At 50.8% G+C, this 22,700-nt stretch overlaps 1 protein-coding gene and 1 long non-coding RNA gene across 3 annotated transcripts in view; one reads left to right on the top strand and one right to left on the bottom strand.

Moving 5' to 3' along the window:
- TMEM181 (transmembrane protein 181) overlaps positions 1-17,910 on the bottom strand; it is a 63,251-nt gene extending 45,341 nt beyond the window's left edge. For both annotated transcript variants that reach the window (XM_068984893.1, XM_068984894.1), the window contains exon 1: positions 17,780-17,910. In XM_068984893.1, the coding sequence (XP_068840994.1) occupies positions 17,780-17,910 (131 nt within the window). The remainder of the gene's footprint in view (positions 1-17,779) is intronic.
- Positions 144-11,115, top strand: LOC138089512 (uncharacterized). The gene is made up of 4 exons (XR_011145821.1): positions 144-426; positions 2,346-2,413; positions 10,419-10,622; positions 10,843-11,115. It is a non-coding gene; the product is annotated as an uncharacterized lncRNA (long non-coding RNA).
- Positions 17,911-22,700: the final 4,790 nt, after the last annotated feature.

Below are 22,700 nucleotides of genomic sequence, written 5' to 3'. Positions count from 1 at the left end.
CTCGCCGCGGGGAGGGGCCGCGCCGGGGGCGGGGGAGGGGGTGCAGGGCTGGGGAAGGGACAGGGGCCCGGGAAGGGGCGCGGGCCCGGGAAGGGGGCGCGGGCCGGTGGAGGGGTGGGCAGCCCTGGCATGCCTTGCTTCCAGGCCGCTGGGGAGAGCCCCCGCGGCGCGACCACCTCCCCTGAGCCCCTCGAGCGCCGAGGCCGGCCCGTGGGTAGAGGGGGTGGAGGGGGGTGTCAGACACGGGTTCACAATGGAATGATTGAAGGACTGCCTCTCACTCCTTGCGTCCAGCGGACGGGACAGCACGCTAGTTCAGCCACCCTTTGCTTTCAGAGCGTCAGCTCAGCGAGAGAATGGCCGTGTGAGTCCAGGAATGCCTTCGGTTGCCTGAAAGGTGTCTGCATAGACACCCATGCCTCTCTGGTAAGTTGCTTCTGTCGTGTCTGACTCTGTGCGACCCCATGGACTGTAGCCCACCAGGCTCCTCTGTCCATGGGGAGTCTCCAGGCAGGAATTCTGGAGTGGGTTGCCATGCTCTCCCCCATAGGTGTCTGCATTTTTCTGGCGAGGGGGTCTGTAACCTTCCATTTTCACAAAGAGGTTTGTGACCCCAAAGACGTTAAAAACTGGGGCAAACCTCTGACACACCCAAGTGATGAGGACAGGGGAGCTTTTCTGGCAGCTTCTCCCACAAACCTTTTCTGAACTGTGACTACCAGAGCGTGCAGGTTTTCTGTCCCAGGACAAGCGCTCTCAGGAGGGGTGTGTGTGGGGGTCCCACCTCCCACAGAGCTGACAGCCTGACCCTGCAGGTCACCATTCTGCTAAGGCACCTGGACAAGCGCTCTCAGGAGGGGTGTGTGTGGGGGTCCCACCTCCCACAGAGCTGACAGCCTGACCCTGCAGGTCACCGTTCAGCTAAGGCCCCTGGACAGGAGCAAGTGTTCAGAAACATCGCAGTCCAAGCTGTTTCTAAATGGTGTGGAGACATGAGCTGACCAAAAGCACTTTCTAGATTTAGCATCTTGCCTCACCGTTCTGAAGTTCTGAAATCAAGAACAGATGAAGATATTTCCAGACCCTCTTTGGAGCACTGGTTGAAATGTCCCCTGAAGGTCCTGAAATGTTGCTGGGGGCCTATTTAAAGTCAGTCTGAAGGAGGGAAAATGAAAGACTCCAGCTGCCTTCCTTGTGCATTTCTCATTCACTCACTAAGCTGTCAACTAGCTTGAAGATGCCAACATGAACACCCAGCCCCTGCCCTCAGCAAACTTAGAGGCAGAGGTATTAACAGTTACCAAAGCAAAGTGTGACGCGCATGGATTTGCTCGGGGGCTCTGAGGAAGGGCACCTACAGTTGGGGGGTGGAAGAGAATGCATGGTGTCCGGCCTCATGGGGTGAAGGTTAGAAAGTTGGAGTGGGGACAGGGTTACCAGGCAAACCAACAGCCTGAATCCTGGGTAATTAGGACAAGAAATTCCATTCACACTCAATCTGAAACTGCGATTCCTAAAGGAATAACAGAAGACTATCTCTCGAATTCTTTTCATACACTCTCAGAGGGACAGGGTTCTTCCTGACAAGACCAGGAAATGTAAAGGCCAGTTGCTGCAGGGACAGGCCGGGTAGCAGTGTCTAAAGGGGACAGCTGCCACTCAGCGCTTTGAGAAGAGTTTGACTTCAAATGAGGGTTTTCAGGTGACAGCCTTCCGATTCCAAAACATTGCAAACTTGTTCAAAAAAATATTTTAATCTCTGAGGATGAAACCAAACACGTTGGTGGCTGCATTTGCCCAGAGACAGCCGGCTTTGAGCTCTCAGTTGCAGCCAGGCTTATCGGGTATAGAAATGCCTGCTTGGAGGACTGGGCCAGCAACCTCACCTCCCCGAGACATCCCCACAGACTTCCTGCTCTCTTCGGATGACTCCAGGTCTTAGAAGAGTTGACATCTTTGAGGCCCACACTGCCTCCTGGTAACTTCTCCAGGAAGTGGTCCTCCCTTGAGCTGTAGCCCTGCGTCACTTCCATCCCTCTTATCCTCACTCGTCTGTTCTTCCAACCTTAACTGAGTGCTCAGTGGGGGCTGGGCATGCTTCTCAGCTCTGGAAACAAGGCAGAAACCATGGGCAAGTCGCTGTCCTCCTGGGACTAACCTTCTAGTGGGACACAGTTAGCTGAACAACCAAACAATTACATTGTTAGCACTGTGATGGGAGAGGAAATGGAAGGGTGCCGTGATGCTATCTGTGACCAAGGGATTGGGACCCCCGTGTGCCGGGGTTTAGACGAAGCTGGTCTGATGCTTAGCCATCCCTCACGTCCCTCCACATCCTCCTCCAGGTCCCCCTCCTCCGAGCATGCTGCTGTTGGGCACCTCCCTCGTTAAGCTCAGAATGAACACGCTGCAGGTGAGTCTGTGTCAGCCTGAGAGTGAGCGCGTGGGCAGCTTCCACCCCGTGGGTTCATTACTCCATTCTCAGGTTGCCCCCTCCGCTCTCTGCTCAGGTTCATGCTCTCCAATGAGAATAACCAGCAATTGCTGAGCACCTACAAAGCCTAAGGCCTGTAAATTCTCTTAACAGCTTGATCAGTTACCAGTGGTCATCGTCCTCATTTATAGACAGGAAACAGCCTGAAGAGGTGAAGTGCTTTTTCTCAGGAACTGTTGGAAAGAACCCAGGAAGACCTGACCCCAGCACGGGACCTCCAGTGTTGGCGTCTCATGCATTATTGAATGTGACAGGGATGCAGCGTGACCAGCTGAGGCCCGATGCAAATGGGCCACCAGCTAGATAGAGTCTCTCTAACCACAGAGATGCTCCAATGCAAATAAGCCCCCAGCTGGAGTCTCTCTAACCACAGAGATAGCCCACATTTGTCAACCTTGTTCTTATTTTAAAACCTTCTAAAATCTGGCTGTAGTATATTCACAGTATTCTCCAGTAATCCTATTGAATTGGGAAATTTGACCCATGGGTAAATGAGTATGTATGTATTTGAAACCCTGCTCTGCTATGCTAGGTTGTTTCAGTGATGTCTGACTCTTTGTGACCCTATGGACTGTAGCCCGCCAGGCTTCTCTGTCTGTGGGATTCTCCAGGGAAGGATACTGGAGTAGGTTGTCATTTTCACCTCCAGGGAATCTTCTGGACCCAGAGATTGAGCCTGTTTCTCTTCGGTTCTCCACCACTAGCGCCACCTGGGAAGCTCATCTGACACCCTGCCTTGCTAATCTGGGTCAAGAATATCCTCTGGAGAAGGGAATGGGAGTCCATTCCAGTATTCTTGCCTGGAGAATCCCATGGACGTAGGAGCCTGGCAAGAATACTGCAGTGGGTTGCCATTTCCTTCTCCAGGGGATCTTCCCGACCCAGGGATCGAACCCAGGTCTCCCGCATTGGAGGCAGATGCTTTAACCTCTGAGCCACCAGCGAAGCCCAGGCTACAGTCCATGGAACTGCAGAGTCGGACACGACTGAGCTAACACGCCTACTAATACTACCTGCTTCAAAAAGGATCTTGATGTCACAAATAAGATTGGTCTGATACCACTTATTCTTAAAAAACCCTACTCAGACCTGATGTTCATCTCCTAAGGGTCAGTGAACCATTTCTTTTAAATAATCTCCTTCTAGAATAGGACCAGAGTCAAGCCCACCAGCCTGCAGCATGCTGACTCCCACTCACGGCTGTTTTTCAGAGTTCAAACCAACAACTCAGGAGGCCCATCTGCAGAAGCTGTGCTACCCCAGGAAATCAGCTGTCTGCTCCAAGGGACGCAACTCATTTCCCAGCTTAGCAAGGGACATTTGTCTAGCATTTTGTAGATACTCCATCATGGTTTCCTGGACTCTTTCGTTAACAATAACCAGTGACAGCTAACACTGAGTATTCATGCTCTAAGTGGGCCCCCAGTTCAGGAAAAGAAACGGCTTAGTCCAGTTCCTCCTAACCTACTGTCTTAGCTCAGGCTGCCTCAACAAAATGCAGAGTGACTGGCTTACGCAATAGAAGTCCATTTCCTCCCACTGCATGCGTGAGTGTTCAGTCGCTTTAGTCGTGGCCGACTCTTTGCGACCCCACGGACTGTAGCCCTCCCCCCCACCCCCAGACTCCCCTGTCCATGGGATTCTCTAGGCAAGAATACTGGAGTGGGTTGCCATGCCCTTCTCCAAGGTTTCCTCACCTTCTAGAGGCTAAAAGTCCCAGATCCAGGTTCTGGCCATTCAGTTTCTGCTGAGGGCTCTTCCTGGCTTACAGACAGCCACGCTCCTGCTGTGTCCTCACACGACCCTTCCCTTGTGCAGGGTCTCTCCCGTCCCTTCTCACAGGACACTGTCCTGTCAGACCAGGGCCCACCCTCCGGCCTTCTGTTGTCCCTCAGTTGTGTCCGACTCTTTGTGACCCGGTGGACTGTAGCCCACCAGGCTCCTCTGTCCATGGGATTCTCTAGGCAGGAATCATGGTGTGGGTTGCCATCTCCTCCTCCAGGGGATCTTCCTGACTCAGGGATCGAACCTGCATCTCCTGCATTGCAGGCGGCTGCTTTACCACTGAGGCTCACTTAACCTTTAATTACTTCCTTACTCCTAATACAGCCATGCTGGGGGTTAAGACTTCAACCTAGAAACTTGGAGGGGGTACAAATATTTTTCCCCTAACCCTCCTGCAGCCGTGAAATTAAAAGACTCTTGCTCCTTCGAAGAAAAACTATGACCAACCTAGACAGCATATTAAAAAGCAGAGACATCACTTTGTCAACAAAGGTCCATCTAGTCAAAGCTATGGTTTTTCCAGTAGTCATGTACGGATGTGAGAGCTGGACTATAAAGAAAGCTGAGCACCGAAGAATTGATGCTTTTGAACTGTGGTGTTGGAGAAGACTCTTGAGAGTCCCTTGCACTGTAAGGAGATCCAACCAGTCCATCCTAAAGGAAATCAGTCCTGAATATTCATTGGAAAGACTGATGCTGAAACTCCAATACTTTGGCCACCTGATGCAAAGAACTGACTCATTGGAAAAGACCCTGATGCTGGGAAAGACTGAAGGCAGGAGGAGAAGGGGATGACAGAGGATGAAATGGTTGGATGGCATCACCAACTCAATGGACATGAGTTTGAGTAAACTTCAGGAATTGGTGATAGACAGGGAAACATGGCGTGCTGCAGTTCATGGGGTTGCAAAGAGTCAGACATGACTGAGCAACTAAACTGAACCCTCCTAAGTGGCAGATTTCTTGAAAATTTTTTCTGACCTAGATAGTACAGAGAATATAGAATTAATTCCACGCCAGCAACTTGGTAATTGCCTACTCTTTGTTCCAAGGCAGGAAAATCTCAGCCTTAACTCTTCCTTGAGCATGATGACAGTTGATGTTTAGCAACATCTGTTGGCCTGTGGTCTGACAGCTCCTGGACAGCCCCATGCTGCTGACTTATCTTCCCTGCAACAAGCAGAGGTACTTGCACGAGCCGCTCAGTTCTCTCCCCTATTGCCTTCCCAGGACTGCCCCGCCCCATCGTTTGTAGGCGGGAGCAGACTTCCCAGCCCACTTGTTGCATCACGTGTGGGTGCTTCCTTCTCGATGTCTTCTCTACTCCTAAGAACTGACCGTTAGAAGCAAGGGTCTAACTGTGGTTCAAATGCTTTCTCTTGCTTATCAAGTTTAGTAATGCCAGTAGCGAGCTTCCCAGGTGGCTCAGTGGTTTAAAAAAAAAAAAATCTGCCTGCCAATGCAGAAGACCTGGGTTTGATCCCTGGTCTGGGAATATCCCCTGGAGAAGGAAATGGCAGCCCACTCCAGTATTCTTGCCAGGAAGTCCCATGGACAGAGGAGCCTGGTGGGCTATTAAGAGTCCATGGGCTCACGAAAGAGTCAGACATGACTGAGCAACTGAACAACAGTGATACCAGGAGCACAGAAGTTCTGCCTGGCACTTATGGCCAATATGAGGCTATTGTTTTGGCTGTCTTATTATAATTGTATTTGTTCCCAAGTTTCATTGCTGTATGACCTGAGGTAACCCTATTGGGGTTTCATTGCCCTAACCTGCAGTAATTCTATTGGTTTTCTGTTGCCACAGAACAAATTACCCCAGGGCTTTGTGGCTTGAACAGCATCTATTATATCTCACTCTTGGGGGGTAGGGAATTCCGGGTGCAGCTTAGCTGGGTCTTCAGGCTCAGGCTCCCTCACAGGCCACAGTCAAGTTGTCAGCCGTGGCGGAAGCCTTCTCAAGGCTCAACTGGGGAAGGGTCTGCCTCCAGGCTCACACTGTGATTGTTGGCAGGATCTGGAGGTCACGCTCGGTTCCTTGTCACCTGGGGCTCCCCACAGGACAGCTTACAACACGGTAGCTTTGTTTCCTCCGAGTGAGCAAATGAGGAGAATCAAAGAGAGTGTGAGGTCAGTGGAAGTCAGTCTTCTGTCACCTAATCTCACATGCACGATCGCAGCACCTTTGCTCTGATCCTTCCTTTATCAGCAGACCACAGGTCCACCCTGCACTCACGGGGTGAGGAGCTTGCCAGGGTGTAGGGGGCCGTGGGGGCCATCGCAGACGGCGCCTCCTACGGTGACTTGAGACAGCAGTGGTTCTCTCTCGTGGTTCTCTATGTTGACTGAGCTCAGCTGGGTGGTGCTTGCTGGGAGTCTCCCTTGACAATGCACTCAGATGACATCTGGGGCTGCAGACACATGATGGCTCATCTCCGCTCTGCTGGAGCCATGTCTGGTGCCTGAGCTAGGCTGTCTAGAAAGCTGGGGGCTGGCCAGGCAGTGTTCCTTCCTCCCTGTGGCTTCTCCACATGGCTGGCTTGGGCCCCTCACGGTCTCAGGGAAGCCGGACTTCACACATGGTAGCTGGTTTCTCCTGGGACAGATGCTCTAAGACACCTAAGCTGAAGCTGCAGGGCTGCAGTGACCTACTCTCAGGCGTCATTCAGCATCTCTACCACCACCTTCTATTGGTGAAAAGAGAGCCAGAGCCTGCCTGGGTCCCAGGGCAAAGGACAACAAAAGAGCATGAATCCTGGGAAGAGAGGCTCTTTGGGGTACCCTCTTTGGAGCTTAGCTACCATAGTCTTAAAGTCCACAAACAAACATGTTTGCTTCAACTCTTTTCTTCATCTCGAAAGGTAAGGTAACTGTGCACAGAACTTTCAAACTCACTTTTAAGTTTCCTACCACGCTAAAGAGTTTACATATATTATCTCATTCTCTCCTCTAAGAGACCATTAAACCAAATGCACTCTTTTGCCTCAATACCTGTTGGTATTTGCAAAAATGAAGACTAGTGAGTCTGCTGGGGCCCAGTCCTGATCCCACATATGCAGCTCAGCACAGCCCTGACTCAGGGCCCCCCGGTGCCCCTGCTTACGAGGAATCAGTGTCCAGTACACCACACCCTTCACCTTCTCTCGTTTTGGTAGTTGGAGAGTTTTTCAGCATCAGTCCCAATCTGTTAGACTAATGGCTTGGCGGTAAAAGGCTGCCTACCAGTGCAGGAAGGTGCAAGAGATGCAAGTTGGGAAGATCCCTAAAAGCAACCCACTCCAGTATTCTTGCCTGGAGAATTTCATGGAGAGAGGAGCCTGGTGGGCTACAGTCCGTGGTGTCGCAAAGAGCCGGACCTGACCGAGCGCCTGCGCTGAGCGTGCACACCTTTCATTCTCAGCGTTTGACCGCTGCATCCCCCACCGTCTCCTGTGGCCTTTCTTGGTCCTCAGCTCCCCAGGCCTGGCACCAGCCTGGTAGAGACACAGCCCGACAGGTGCTGAGCAAATGACACCACTGGATTTGTCAGACGACTGGTGCTGCACTAGCGCGTTGTCTAAGAGTTTTAAAGAAAGGGGGACACCTTCCCGTGGAAGGAAAGGGAAGGGGGCTGCAGGACAGCAACTGCAGCCCTTGGAGGTGGGAGGGATTCTAGCTGGAAGACTGTCCTGGTTTTCCTGAGACTCTCCTAGGTTTAGTACACACATGCATGCATGCGTGCATGTGCACACACATGTACACATGGGTGAACACACGTGCGTGCATACGCACGTTCACATGCATATGCACATGCGGGCACACACACGCACACACACGCACACATACACATACCCCTTTCCCAACTTGAACCTGATAAGCCTCAGGCAGCTCAGATCACAGAGAAAACTGCAGACATGTCTTCTGGGGAGACTGTCCCTGGGGTATCCCCTTCAGACCCACAGCTGACTTGGTTTTAGAGCCAGGGGGGCTCTGAGATGGTTCCACAAGACGTGCAGACGTGATTCCAAGATAGCACCAATGGCTCCAAGTCAGGACTCAGTCCTCCTGACTCTTGCTCACCAAACATTCCGCTGCTGGTTTAGAAAGTACATGCAGGGAGGAACCTAAGTCCACAAGAGATACTGGAGTTCTAACCACCGGTGCCTGGGACTGTGGCCTTATTTGAAAATAGGGTCTTTGCAGATGGTCAAGTTAAGATGAGGTCAGAGTGGGCCCTGGCCCAATAGAACTAGTGTCTTCTTAATAGAGGGAAATTTGGATGATAGACAGACGTGCATAGAAGGAAGACGATCTGAAGACAGACAGCCATCTATGAGCCCAGGGACCTGCAGGGCCCCTAGAGTCTAGGAGAAAGGCCTGGAATAGGTTCTCCCTCATAGCCCTCAGAAGAAATAAACCTGCTGACATCTTGTTCTCAGAATCCTGACCTCCAGAACTGTGAGACCATGAATGTCTGTTGCTTAAGCCCCCATTTCGTGGCACTTCGTCACAGTGGCCCTGGAAACGAACCCAGAGCCCCAGGGTTCCTGTTTCAGGGACAAGGCGAGCTTCAAGCCTTGCACGTCCTGCCCCAGATTGGAGGCCTGTTCCCCTCTTGCAGACAACACTCTTTCTGCTGCACGGGCTGAATCATCACTGCAGCTGAAAGACAGGCCCCCGGAGAATAACTGGGGTGCTTAACACCTGCTCTGCTCTCCAGGAAGCAAATATCTTCCTCTTTTCTTCTTGGTTCAGGGCAAGATGTAGCATTAAAGAAAAAAAAAAAAAAAACTCTGCTGCGTGGGTCATAGCTCTGCTCACATTAAGATGCACATAGAAACGGAGCTGGGGTGAACCACCAGAAAGAGTTCTGAGAAGCACATAGCACCTCACTATTGAGTCCTGATGCAGACAGATGCGAGCAGCCAGTTCGAGGCGTTCTGGACTTTCCTCCAGCACAGTCGCACACCTGAAACGCGAATGACGGACTGCCCGCGCATTCACTGACGCAGCCCAGCTGGGGGCGTGAGAACCTGCGGCAGCTGTGGCTGCCTGTGCTCTCTGTTGGGAAGAGCTTGGCCAAGAGGAAAGCAAAGCTACAAGAAAAGAGAAAAAGTGAGCCCCTGTGACATTTCTGAGTTCTTAAATTTAGCTGGGCTAAGTTACATCTGTCACTGGACTTTTCAGTTAAATGCCAATAATTTCCCTTCTTGCACTACACAATATAACTTGAAATCATATCACTTGGGGTACAGAAAGAATCTAAATCCTAAAGACAGACCGGGAGAGGCCAGAAAACAATAACCCGTACGGTACAGACGTCAGGAAATGACATCACCTGAAGGACTGCATCATCTGAAGGGTGTTTATAAACTGGAAAAAGAAAACAAATACTGAGGGACACTGCCAAAGCTGCCTGAAAGTGTCCCAGGGGCTGCTGAGTAATCCAAGATGTAGGCCCATTCTGGGCCCCTGAGAGCAAGATCAGGACCTTCTAATGAAAGTCACAGGGAGCTGAAATTTGTCTAGAGACAGGATCATCCTCATTTTTAGAGTGACTTTTAAGTTGACACAGGCAGAGAGATTACCATATTCATGGACACTGAAGGGGGAAAAAGTTCTGCCAATGCAATTAAGGTCCCGTTGGAGAAGACTCTTGAGAGTCCCTTGGACTGCAAGAAGATCCAACCAGTTCATTCTAAAGGAGATCAGCCCTGGGTGTTCGTTGGAAGGAATGATGCTAAAGCTGAAACTCCAGTACTTTGGCCACCTCATGCAAAGAGTTGATTCATTGGAAAAGACCCTGATGCTGGGAAGGATTGGGGGCAGAAGGAAAAGGGGACGACAGAGGATGAGATGGCTGGATGGCATCACGGACTCGATGGATGTGAGTTTGAGTGAACTCCAGGAGTTGGTGATGGACAGGGAGGCCTGGCGTGCTGTGATTCATGGGGTCGCAAAGAGTCAGACACGAGTGAGTGACTGAACTGAACTGAACTGAACCTTGAATATTCTCAGATCCCATGATTGCCCTTCAAAGAATAAAGAGCATATGAGCCTTCATTTAAAATAAACTCCAGATCCCTGTTCAGTGTTATTCATAACTCAATGTGTGGTCCTTGCCCTATTAAGAAATCCCTCTAAATCCCTTCTTTAGACCCCCTGGAAGTCAACGTGCCATTCCTGGAACAGCCTGTGGCAGCCAGAGCTGGAGAAACCCAACCCAAGTCTTAACTGCAGAAACGTAAACACTGAAAACTGGAAGGCACGCATCAGAGCCCCACTGTGATGGCTCACAGGCAGAGGCGGGGAAGGCGACAACCGACAGGCACCTCCATTCCCATCCGGGACCTCATTCCAGGCAAGCAGGACACTCATGTCCTCCTGGGGTCAGGCAAGGCTGACAGAAGGCTGCCCTTGCTGCCAGTCTCCCTCCTGACTGGCTGGTTGGCAGGGAGAGCAGGTATGACATGGTCTTCTCTCGTAGTGACCAGTCCAATAGCAAGGTTAAAACGTGTGGCTTGGGACTTGAATTTATATCTTGACTCCCACCTGAGTGTTCTATTTTCTGTACCTTATAGCAGAAACACCCTCAAATGTCCCTGTTTCTGAGCTGGGATCAAGACACTGTCCCCAGGCCAAGATAAGGACCAGGAACCTTCAGAAGTCAGAGAATAACCAGAAGCTCTAACCGAGGGTCCCCCAGGGACAAAGGTCTGACCCCATATCAAGCCTCTGGGACCCACACTCACCATCTCCTTCGGACCTGGAAAGCTGCCCAACGGGTATCGAGAGCTGCTAATGCCTGGCTCATAGGATCCAGTGTTACTCAATTTACACATCGGTACTGCATGGCGGAAAGAGGGTCACCCGCCTGAGAGTGGTCTGAAGCAATAAATGGTAATTTCCAGAGATGCTTAGCGCCGTTAATCATAGTGCCATGGCCTTGAGGAAAAGTTGGGTCCATTCTAAGCTCAGACAGTAAACAGGAAAAGACTTTGCCTAAGATGCGCTGAGACCATGTAGAGGACGAAGTGTCAGAGGAGAACGTGAAACAAAGTGAAAGTCGCTCAGTCATGTCCGTCTCTTTGTGACCCCATGGACTATATAGTCCTTGGAATTCTCCAGGCCAGAATACTGGAGTGGGGAGCCTTTCCCTTCTCCAGGGGATCTTCCCGACCCAGGGATCGAATGCAGGTCTCCCACATTGCAGGCAGATTCTTTACCAGCTGAGCCTCAAGGGAAGCCCAGAGAATGTGAGGGAAGGGCATCTTTGGGGCCCCTGGAAGGATCAAGGAGCTCTGAGAGAGAGTCCCAGACCCAGGGGCAAATCCTTCAGGGTCGCACTGGGCGAGGGCCTGAAAGGGGCCACTGGATTGATGCTTCGAGGTCCCCGGTGACCTGGGCTAGGGTGGTGACCAGGACAGGTGTGGCGAGTTCCTGGGTTTCGGGGCTGATGGAGGAAGAGGCAGGACCACGAGGTGGCAGTGTTGCTCAACAAGCTTTGCTGGGTGACGGTTGGACAGATTGCACGAGGGGAGGTCCCTCTTAGCAGGAGGATTCCCCCCACCCCTCATCCCCTCCACTCCCAGCCCCAGAATACTACGCAGCAGGGAGAGAGGGCAGGGAACTCCCAAAGGAGAGGGGGAGGAGAGAGGGGGCCCGTGTGTCCCGTGGTGTTGCTCACAGACCCCAAGGGGGTGGCTCCCAAAGGGGAACGTGATTCATGGTCTTTGTAGCCATGGGGTCTGTCACAGCGATGCTGTCTCAATGACTAGCAGATGCTGGGTGCAGTTTCATAGGTGTGCCAAGCAAGGACTCTGAAAGGCTCAAAGTATGCTTATTCGTGTGTGTGCTGAGTTGCATCAGTCATGTCTGACAGTGACCCCAGGCTCCTCTGTCCATGGGATTCTCCAGGCAAGAATACTGGAGCATGTTGCCATGCCCTCCTTCAAGGCATCTTCCCAACCCAGGGATTGAACCCACATCTCTTATGTCTCCTGCATTGGCAGGCGGGTGCTTTACCCCCTGCGCCACCTGGGGAGGCCGTGCTTCTTTCGGCTCTATTTAAATGGTGAGCATTTGAGTTGGGTGCCAGTGGGAGGGAGTCAGGGGTCTTCTGTGAAATAAGTGAAGAAACAAACAACATGGGAGCCAACTTGCCGGGACCACCTTTAACCCATTTATAGAACAACAGGATGGGTGGGACGGGGGGAGGAAGCCAGACCAGCATACGCTGGAGAGGACGGCGTGGTTCCTCCCAAAGGAGCCAGGCAGAGGGAGGGAGTCAGAGTGGGGAAGGGCAGACCTTAGAACAGGGGGGTGACTGACAAGGTGGATCCCAGAGCAGGGAGGGGAGAGCTGTGGGGGAGGGTTGCTCCCTGGGGGTGTCCCACCAAGACAGTGGTTGGGGGGGCACCCAGGGGTCGCTGACTTGCTCTGGCATCACTGCTGGCGGCTCACATGTCCATCTGCTCAGGCTCGTGGGCCACGGCCCATCTGACACCTGTATCTTGTCCCAAAGAGACAACAACAGTGCCAGCCTCTCCCCACGGAGCCAGATTTGTACCCAATTCTAAGCTCTCCAGCGTGTAAGCTTCATGAAATGATCTTTCTACCTTTGAAATGATGGCGCTGGAGAAGCTGGTTCTAACAACACATGTTTCATCAGTGACGCTTAATCATTTCCTCTCATCAAAAACGAAACAAAAGACGGAGACGTTAGTGCTCAACAGTCAAGAGTTGCCTCGGGTAAGCTGAAAACAACGAGAAAGTCAGTCGCTGAAACATGAATATTCACATCAGGACCCAAGGGACAGCATAAAGATAGGCAGGTTTGCCGTAAGTGGGAAAAAAAATCATTCTCAGACCTTTAAACCTGACTGCAAACTGACCAGATGTTTCAGTCCAAAAAGGAGGGTGAGTCAGCCTGGGAGCATGGTGAAGGCAGAATCAGCAGAGGTGACAGTGGGCCATGGCCCTGAGCTCTGAGTAGGGGAGGGGGAGCCTCAGCTAACACCCCGAGACTTCTGTCCGGCTGGCAAGTCCGTCCCGCCAAGGAGGTGCGTGCTCCAGGCTCACTCAGCTCGATGCTCGTCAACCTTGCCCTCACACACATGGCTTCTCTATCGTGGCTGAGGATCAGCCCAGGATGATTAAATCAGAATCCTTGAGGGTGGGGCCTGGGCCTCGGCATGTTCAAAAGCTCCCCCAGGTGATTCCAGCTCTGAGCAGCCCTGATCTGATTAGGGCCCCCAGCACTGACTCCATGCCCACCACTGCCTGTGTTCTCAAGGGTCCGCACTGGTCAATTAAATAATGGCATTCTGATTCTGCACAGTAGACCAGAGCTTGGTCAATGTGAAGGCTTCACTCAGCAAGGCTCTTCTCAACGTGCTGGTGAAAAGAAGCCAGCAGGACTGAGGGCCGGCCCCAGAGTCCTGAAGAATCCACTGAGGGATGAAATAAATGTTGCTTCCAGAAGCCTCCTGGGTGAGGACGCCCCAGAGCATCACTTCACTGGCCAAGAAAACTCAAGCCCAACTTGATGGCCCCTATTTTTACACAGGTAAAGTGATAACCTGAGAAGCAAAGAATGGACCAGCCAAACGGCCAACAACAAATCCCCTGAGAGTCGAGCTCTGAAGGGTCACGTCTGTTGTCCTGTATACTTCTATATTCTTGTCTAGATACTTCCCTGGTGGCTCAGACGGTAAAAGCGTCTACCTGTAATGTGGGAGACCCGGGTTCAATCCCTGGGTTGAGAAGATCCCCTGGAGAAGGAAATGGCAAGCCACTCCAGTACCCTTGCCTGGGAAATCCCATGGACGGAGGAGCCTGGTAGGCTACAGTATCAAGGGGTCGCCAAGAGTCAGACACGACTGAGCGGCTTCACTTTCACTTTCTATCGTCCTTCATGTGTCTTTACCCTTTACCCTTGATGCCATGGACATAGCTGACTGCCTACCCGACATCCATTCTCCACATCTTCTTCCTAACAGAAGGAAAGAGTCCCTTAAAGAGCTAAGTCTTGGGGAACGGGCTCCCCTTCAGCTTCTGGGGCACTCACACTTGCTAAAGTCTGATGCCATCCCCTTGCCAGCCTGTGTTCAAGAAAGGACAAGGGGCCCCGATCTAGTCAATGAGACACAGGAGCTGGTGTTCTTTAAAGCTTTCTAACGAAGCATAACACACACACAGAAAGTACATGTCACGTGCGCATGCTAAGTCACTTCAGTCATATCTGACTCTTTGTGACTCCATGGATTGTAGCCCGCCAGGCTCCTCTGCCCATGGGATTCTCCAGGCAAGAATACTGGAGTGGGTTGCCATTTTCTACTCCAGGAGATCTTCTCGACCTAGGGATCAAACCCGCATCTCTTGCGTCTCCTGCATTGGCAGGCAGATTTTTTACCACTAGCATAACCTGGGATGCCCATTCTAGTATGGAACAAGCCAAATTTATCTGTTCTACTGTTGTGAGTATTTGGCTGCCTTCCAGTTCAGGAGTATTACAAATTGTGCCGCTATGAACATTTTAGAGTGTGTCCATTGACAGATATGCATGTCTATAGGACACATACCTAAGAGGAGATGCTGGGCCAAAAGGTATGTGCATGTTCAATGTTAGTATATACCGCAAACTATTTTCCACGGTGATTGTACCAGTTTAGCGCCCATCTGTAGTGCAGGAAAATTCCATGTCCTTGTTAACATATGTCTGTTTTCATTGGTACCCTTTGGTGGGGGTATAGGAGAGATTCTATGACTTTTGCTGCGGGCTTCAGTTATTCCTCCTCTTTTAGAGAGCTATAGAAAGCCAGCCAGTTCTCCCCATGAATATGAATGAGAAGCAATAGCCCAAAGGATTATTAGTGGCCAAGTACAGTCAATCGCTACCACATAAAAAAAGAAAGGACTTGGTAGACACCACTAAGCTGGTATCAACAAGTCAGTCCTTCACCTTATCGTTTAGGCTGGTGGCTTTGGTTTTTCTGGTATCTGTACTGGAAAGTATCTTTAGTGTTCGCTTCATAAAGCACTTGAGCCTCACAACATCCCTGCTTCATTTTTCTGATGTGAAAACTGATCACCAGTGAAACTCAAACATTTCGCAAAGGCCAGGGGAATTAGCAAAGCATTAGGATTTCAGATGCCCAGCTTCCTGTTTTTTTCACCCACATTATGCAGCACCCCCTTTCCTAGTACAGTGGTCATGTCTCATTTTGCGAAAATGACTGTGAGTCCTTTGGTGACGCGGCTGCTCTTTTACAGTGATACCAGATTACGTAGTTAAGATGCAAACAGCCATGCCACCCAACTGAGGGGCCAACCATCGTCTGAAAGCAGCATTAGCAAGCTCTCTCCTTTCCACGCTCTGTTGTGGGGGGACCGTCATCTACATGAGGCGAATCCTGGTCCTCCAGGGAAAAATAGACTGGTGATTTTCAGTCATAAATCTCTAATGAGGAACCGAAGATGGTGAGAAGAACAGGAGCAAAAATTATAGTAGCAAGTTCATCTCCCACTAGACAAAACACAGGAGCTGTAACTACCAGCTTCCCAACTTAGAAACCCAAGAGTATTTCACCCAGTTTTGTAAAGGTGCAACTCATAGATATAAGAATTCAATGGAGCAGGGGAAGTCAGTTCAATGCCCTAAACATCTCCTCACCAGAAAACAGCCTTTGTGATTCAGCCTAACCGACACACAAGATTATAAAGATTCTGCAGTAAACGTCTTCTCAGGCCAGGGCGAGGGGGCAGAATTCAGTGTCTCCTTCCATCTAGAGTGAATTCATGGTCTTCAAGATCCAACTCAATCAATGAAGTTACTCTGGGAGCAAAGATTTAAATGCTTGTACAGGACAGGCAACCAAACTGCTCACGTCACTTAAATCCTCCAATCGCATCACACTGGAATTCTAAAGAATCCCATATTTCGTCGTCTTGCCTTCAGTGTGCTATGACGGGGCCCTGAGTATCTCTCTGACCATTTTGCTCCAAACGTGTTGGTCTGTTCCTTGAACATATCACGTTATTATGGCTTCAGGGGCCTTGCACTTCCTCTTCTGGAACCTTCCTCCCCAGATTGCTGTCTAGCGGGTAGAACTCATTCTTCCCTTCTCAAACATCACCTTCTCAAAAGGCCTTCCTGGACCACCGTCTCTGAGCAGCACCCCATCACTCTATCATGCCACCTGGTGTATTTTCTTCCTAGCACTCACGGAAGCCTGCGATCACTTGCCAATTACCTATAAGCCCCATGACATCAGGGACCCATAAGGTCAGATCTCCTAGATTGTGAGGTTTATCTAAAAGCTACCCCATATGATCCTGAGATTACATTTTTTTAAAATGGGCTTTTCTACTCAGTCATTTTATGACAAATATATTAGTCAGCAGTATAGTGCCAGTTAGCCCAGGGGGAAACCATGAGGCTTTTGAAAAAAACCTGACGATAAATGTGATACTTGTTCTCCAGAGAACCTGTGAATACATACATGTGCCCTTCAGCAGAGTGGACTGCACAAAAATGAGCACCGCTGCCTCAGAGATAGCTGTGCAGCGTGCCTGCCATCCTCAAGCACAGAGCCAGTGCACTGTCACCAGAAGGCTCTCCTTAAACAAGATTTCTGGTTCAAGCTTCCCATTTTACAGATGAGAAAGCGTGAAGTGCAGAGTTAGCAATTAAGTTTCTCAGGGTCAGCGAGATAGGTTAATAACAAAATCACTCTAGGCTCCAGTCTCCAGACTCCTGAAGGGTCCTTTCATTTCGAGGCCAACACTCCAGGTAAGTGCAGCCACCGGAAGTGGATAAAGGCAAAGCGAAGGGAGGAAGCTGCGGGTGCTCACAGCTCTCAGCTCTCACGCCGGCTACAGGAGAGGGAGACGGAGAGGAACAAAGACGAGCCCAACCCCACCGCTCCCTGGGGTGCTGAGCACCGCTTCCCCCTGCATCTCTCCCCTTGGTGCCGCCCAGCCCTGAGGCCCTCGGCCCCCAACCCTCCGCAGCAGCCAGGCCTCGAGGATTTCCACCAAAGCCCCTGGGGCCTGAGTTCCTCGGAGGAGAGGCCAAGGCCCTCCCTGCAGCCCTCGAGGGCGAGAGATGTCATCGCAGACCAGGTCTGGGCAAGGCCTGAGCGAAGGCCGCGGCGGTGGAGGGGTGGGGGTGGGGATGGAGGGACAGGAAGGGCAGGGGAGAGGGAGGAACTCAGCGGGGACCAAAGCCCACTAGGTCCCTTTCTCAGGACTTGAGGGTCTCAGCTCAAGAACAGAAAAAAAAAGCTGTCCACTTCAGCTCCCTGGAGTTGCCCTTGACCCCCAGCACGCGAACGCCGCAGCCCACCCCGCCGGCCTGCAGCCCCTTGCCAGCGCGGGGGGGAGGGGGCGGAGAGGGCGGGTCCCCGCCAGGACCCGGAGCTCAGCTCGTCCCCGGGACAGGGGTCAGCGGGGGCGGGGCTGCCCCACGGCCGGCTCCGCCGCCTCCACCCCGCCTCGCGGCCCGCGCGCCCCTACCGGTAGTAGCGGTCATCTCGGAAAGGCGTGAGGTCCTCCTTGAGCTCCCGGTACGCCTCCTGGAGCCGCTTGCACAGGTGCTTGAGCTCGCTGCAGAGCGGGGGCTCGAAGGCAGGGTACTCGGCGTCCATGCCCGCGCCGCCCGCCCGCGCCCGGCGCCGCCGCCGTCCGCGCGAGCCCCGGCGTCCCCTCCTCCCCGCCGCTCCGCCCTTTGTATTGCTTCCTTCGCCCCCTCGCTCTTCCCAGCTCCGGGGACCGGGGGCGGGGGTGGCCAGCTGGGCGGGACCGAGGAGCAGGAGAAGCAGGTGGCGGAGGAGGTGGGGAGGGGGCGCGCAGCAAGGTGAGGCCCGGCGCGCTCAGGGCGCCAGCGCTACGGCGCGGGGAGCCGGCCCCAGGGAGGATGGGGATAGGGGTACCCGCCCCGCCGCCCCGCCCCGCCCCGCCGAGGGGGCCCTAAGGAGCGGAGGGTGCCGCACCCATCGGCCGCCGCCCAGGGAGGAGGAGAGGGAGCGGACGGGGGTGGGGGTGGGGGAGTCCAACACAAGGTCATCTGCCGCCCAGGACGAAAATGGAAAGGGCCGCCCCTGCTACTGCTCGGGTGGGGAAAGGGAATACGCAGGAGTTGAAAATTGAAATGAAACTGAGACTTGGGGACGGGACCCAGAGCCCCCTTTCTGGAAGGTCAAAGGCTGGAGCCGGGTATCAGTTCAGCACCACGGACAGCTCCCGGAAAGACATTTTTCCGCCCTGGCGCCCCCCATTCCTGGGTTCCACTTGACCTGATATAAAAACATTTTATTTTTTTTTTGTAAAAACATTTTGAACGAAACCCATCACGGTTATGTCATAATAAATATTTTTTAAGGATGAAGAAACGCCACACGTTCTATAGCCACCAAAAAAATAAAAAATCAAGTCTGTGCAAAGGCGTTTTTCTCATCCTCTGCAAAGCTTAACACTAGTGTGTAAAATAAAACTCACACATCAACACACCCTCCATGGGACTACTTATCTAAAGACAGTGTCCTCTCCTTTTGTGAATTTTCCCATATAACAAGCGGAGAAACAGTTGTTCCAGATGATGTCAGTGTGCTTCCAGCTTAATTCAGGACAGGTTTCCAGGTGAGGTTAATTGTGCAAGCAGGGGAGAAGATCTTTTATAAATGTACATTTTGGGGCCCAACTCACTATTGACTCTAAATTATAGAATATGGTTCTCGGGAACCTAAATTTTTTCAAAGCTCTGGTAAGTCTAATGATCACTCACATTTAGATATTCTCAGAATTCCTGTATTTCCTGCTACTTTTAGCTGTGCTCTAATTCCACCCACTCTTCCTTGCTCTTTATTTTTATCATCCTGTTTTATTTCCTGCCTCCCCTTATATTTGGGAACAACTTGTCTGTCTGCTAGCCAAGCTGTCCCCTCAGGTCTTGCAAGCATTCCCATAACTTCTGAGCATCCTGCACTGTACAGTTAGGTTTTAGCCCTAATTCAATAATGTGAGCATGGTATCTAACCATCTCAAGAGGACAAAGAATGGAGCTCAGAACTAACTCGATACAGCAAAAATACAGTGCAGAAAGACACACGCTATCTGTACTGTGATAAAGATTAGGAGACCAGCATATGCCATATTTCAATTATTTTACGACTGGCTACAGAAAGCTTATCATTAAGGAAAATATTAATTAACCTCAGAGATACCCCCAGAAAACTTAAAATTTCTCCAGGACTCCTCCTCTGGTTTCTCCACCCTACACTCCCCTCCACTTTGAACTACTGCAGACCCTAAAAGGACAATGCAAATCTTCTGGCTCCAGCACCCTGGGGGTAACTAATGTGCTACATTACCTCTTTTATCACAAAGAGCCGGAAATGCTAGAAAAAAATGTCACGTGTACACAGGCGCTGGTATATATGTAACAATTCTGTGAGTATCACACACACTTGAGCCACACAATATACTGTAATTACAACCAGCTGTGAACTGGCTGCCTTATGCCTTGTGCAGAGCTGTCGTCTACGCCATCCCTTCACTATCAGCCGGGGAATTCCCTCCCCTCTGTTCTTTGGATCCCATGCCTCTGTCTTTCTTGGTGGCAGCTGGAGGATCCAGTTCCAGGATGGTTCACTCACACTGCTGGTGATTTGGTGCTGGGAACTCAGCTGAGCTGCTGGCCAATGGCCTCTCTCAGAAAGTCTTCTCCATGAAGCTGCTTGGGCTCCCTCACAGCATGGTGGTAGGTTCTCCAGAAGATAGCATAAGCGGACAGGCCTTTTAAAAGCCAGTGCCTGGAAGTCTCAGGACAGCACTTTCTTTGTGGAGCAGTACAGACCGAGCCAGACAGCAGTGTTTCGTGGCTCTGGTCTCTTTGTTGTTGCTATGTAGCATGCCACTGTGTGTGTATATATTTATATATAGCACAATTTATCCGTTCTGCTCTTGTCAGCTTTTGGTTATTCTGATTATGAACTTTCTTGTGTACTTTTGGGGAAAGGCATAAGCACTCATTTTACTAGGGTTTATACCTAGTGAAATCACTGGGTTATAGATTAGACATATATTTGGTTTTACTAGATATAGTCAAACGGTTTTCCAAAGTGATTGTGACATTTTAATTCCCACCAACAATGTACAAGAATTCCAGTTGTGCCATATCCTTACTACTCTTGATTTCATCAAGATTTTTATTTATTTATTAGTAGTGTGGCATATGGAATCTTAGTTCCCCCATCAGGAATTGAACCCGTGACTCTGTACTGGAACTGCAGATTCTTAACCACTGGACTGCCAGGGGAGCCCCCTTGAGGTTTTTACTTGCAGCTATTCTAGTGGTTTGCAGGGACCCATCCTGAGTTTTGCCCCATCTTCACTCTCACTTCTAAAGAAAGTGACTCTGCTGTTAGTTCCCAAAATACTTGAGGAGTTTATGGTGCAGACTGGGTTGTTTTTTAGCTTTCTTCACTATAGGCAAAGCATCTAGGCTTTGCATATCTGCTCATTTGCTTGAAAGTGAAGTGAAGTCGCTCAGTCGTGTCCAACTCTTTGTGACCCTGTGGACTGTAGCCCACCAGGCTCCTCCCTCCATGGGATTCTCCAGGCAAGAATACTGGAGTAGGTTGCCATTTCCTTCTCCAGGGGATCTTCCCAACCAGGGATCAAACCCAGCTCATTTGCTTAATGATTTGCAAAATTTTGTTATTATTATCTCCTCTCCCATTTGCCCTGTTCTTGAGGTGTATGAATTATTATATTTTCAAAATCCCTTTACTGTTGTTTCAGGGGAGTTTTGGGTTGGGGGGTTGTGGGGTTTTAGCAAATTGACTATGCCAAAGCCTTTAACTCTGTGGATCACAATAAACTGTGGAAGATTCTGAGAGAGGTGGGAATACCAGACCACCTGACCTGCCTCTTGAGAAATCTGTATGCAGGTCAGGAAGCAGCAGTTACAACTGGACATGGAACAACAGACTGTTTCCAAAGAGGAAAAGGAGTACATCAAGGCTATATATTGTCACCCTGCTTATTTAACTTACATGCAGAGCACATCATGAGAAACGCTGGACTGGAAGAAACACAAGCTGGAATCAAGATTTCCAGGAGAAATATTAATAACCTCAGACGTGCAGATGACACCACTCTAATGGCAGAAAGTGAAGAGGAACTAAAAAGCCTCTTGATGAAAGTGAAAGTGGAGAGCGAAAAAGTTGGCTTAAAGCTCAACATTCAGAAAACAAAGATCATGGCATCCGGTCCCATCACTTCATGGGAAATAGATGGGGAAACAGTGGCAACAGTGTCAGACTTTATTTTTTGGGCTCTAAACTCACTGCAGATGGTGACTGCAGCCATGAAATTGAAAGACGCTTACTCCTTAGAAGAAAAGTTATGGCCAACCTAGATAGCATATTCAAAAGCAGAGGCATTACTTTGCCAACTAAGGTCCGTCTAGTCAAGGCTATGGTTTTGCCAGTGGTTATGTATGGATGTGAGAGTTGGACTGTGAAGAAGGCTGAGCGCCAAAGGATTGATGCTTTTGAACTGTGGTGTTGGAGAAGACTCTTGAGGGTCCCTTGGACTGCAAGGAGATCCAACCAGTCCATTCTAAAGGAGATCAACCCTGGGATTTCTTTGGAAGGAATGATGCTAAAGCTGAAGCTCCAGTACTTTGGCCACCTCATGCGAAGAGTTGATTCATTGGAAAAGACTTTGATGTTGGGAGGGATTTGGGGCAGGAGGAGAAGGGGATGACAGAGGATGAGATGGCTGGATGGCATCACAGACTCGATGGACGTGAATCTGAGTGAACTCCAGGAGTTGGTGATGGACAGGGAGGCCTGGCGTGCTGCGGTTCATGGGGTCGCAAAGAGTCGGACACGACTGAGTGACTGAACTGAACTGAACTGAATGAATGTTTAGTACCTTCATTTTAGCCATGTCTTACTAACAATGCTGGGGCTTCCCTGGTGGCTCAGGTGGTAAAGAATCTGCCTGTCAATGCAGGAGATGCAGGTTCAATCCCTGGGTTGGGAAGATGCCCTGCAGAAGGAAATGGCAACCCACTCCAATAGTCTTACCTGGAGAACTCCGTGGACAGAGGAGCCTGGTGGGCTACAGTCCATGGGGTTGCAAGAGCTGGACATGACTGAGTGACTCACACACACACCACTAACAATGTTAATGGGCTTGCCTGGTGGCTCAGACAGTAAAGAATCTGCCTGCAATGCAGGCAACCTGGGTTCGATCCTTGGGTTGCAAAGATCCCTTGGAGAAGGGAATGGCAACCAACTCCACTATTCTTACCTGGACAATTCCATGGACAAAGGACCCTGGGGGGGTTACAGTCCATGGGGTTGCAAAGAGACAGGACTGAGTAACTAACACTAACAGTTATGTGTGTGCACAGTTCAAATAGTTA

Source organism: Capricornis sumatraensis, chromosome 13 (assembly GCF_032405125.1).
Source record: "Capricornis sumatraensis isolate serow.1 chromosome 13, serow.2, whole genome shotgun sequence".
NCBI classification, from domain to species: domain Eukaryota; kingdom Metazoa; phylum Chordata; class Mammalia; order Artiodactyla; family Bovidae; genus Capricornis; species Capricornis sumatraensis.
This window is presented reverse-complemented; position numbering and strand designations above follow the sequence as displayed.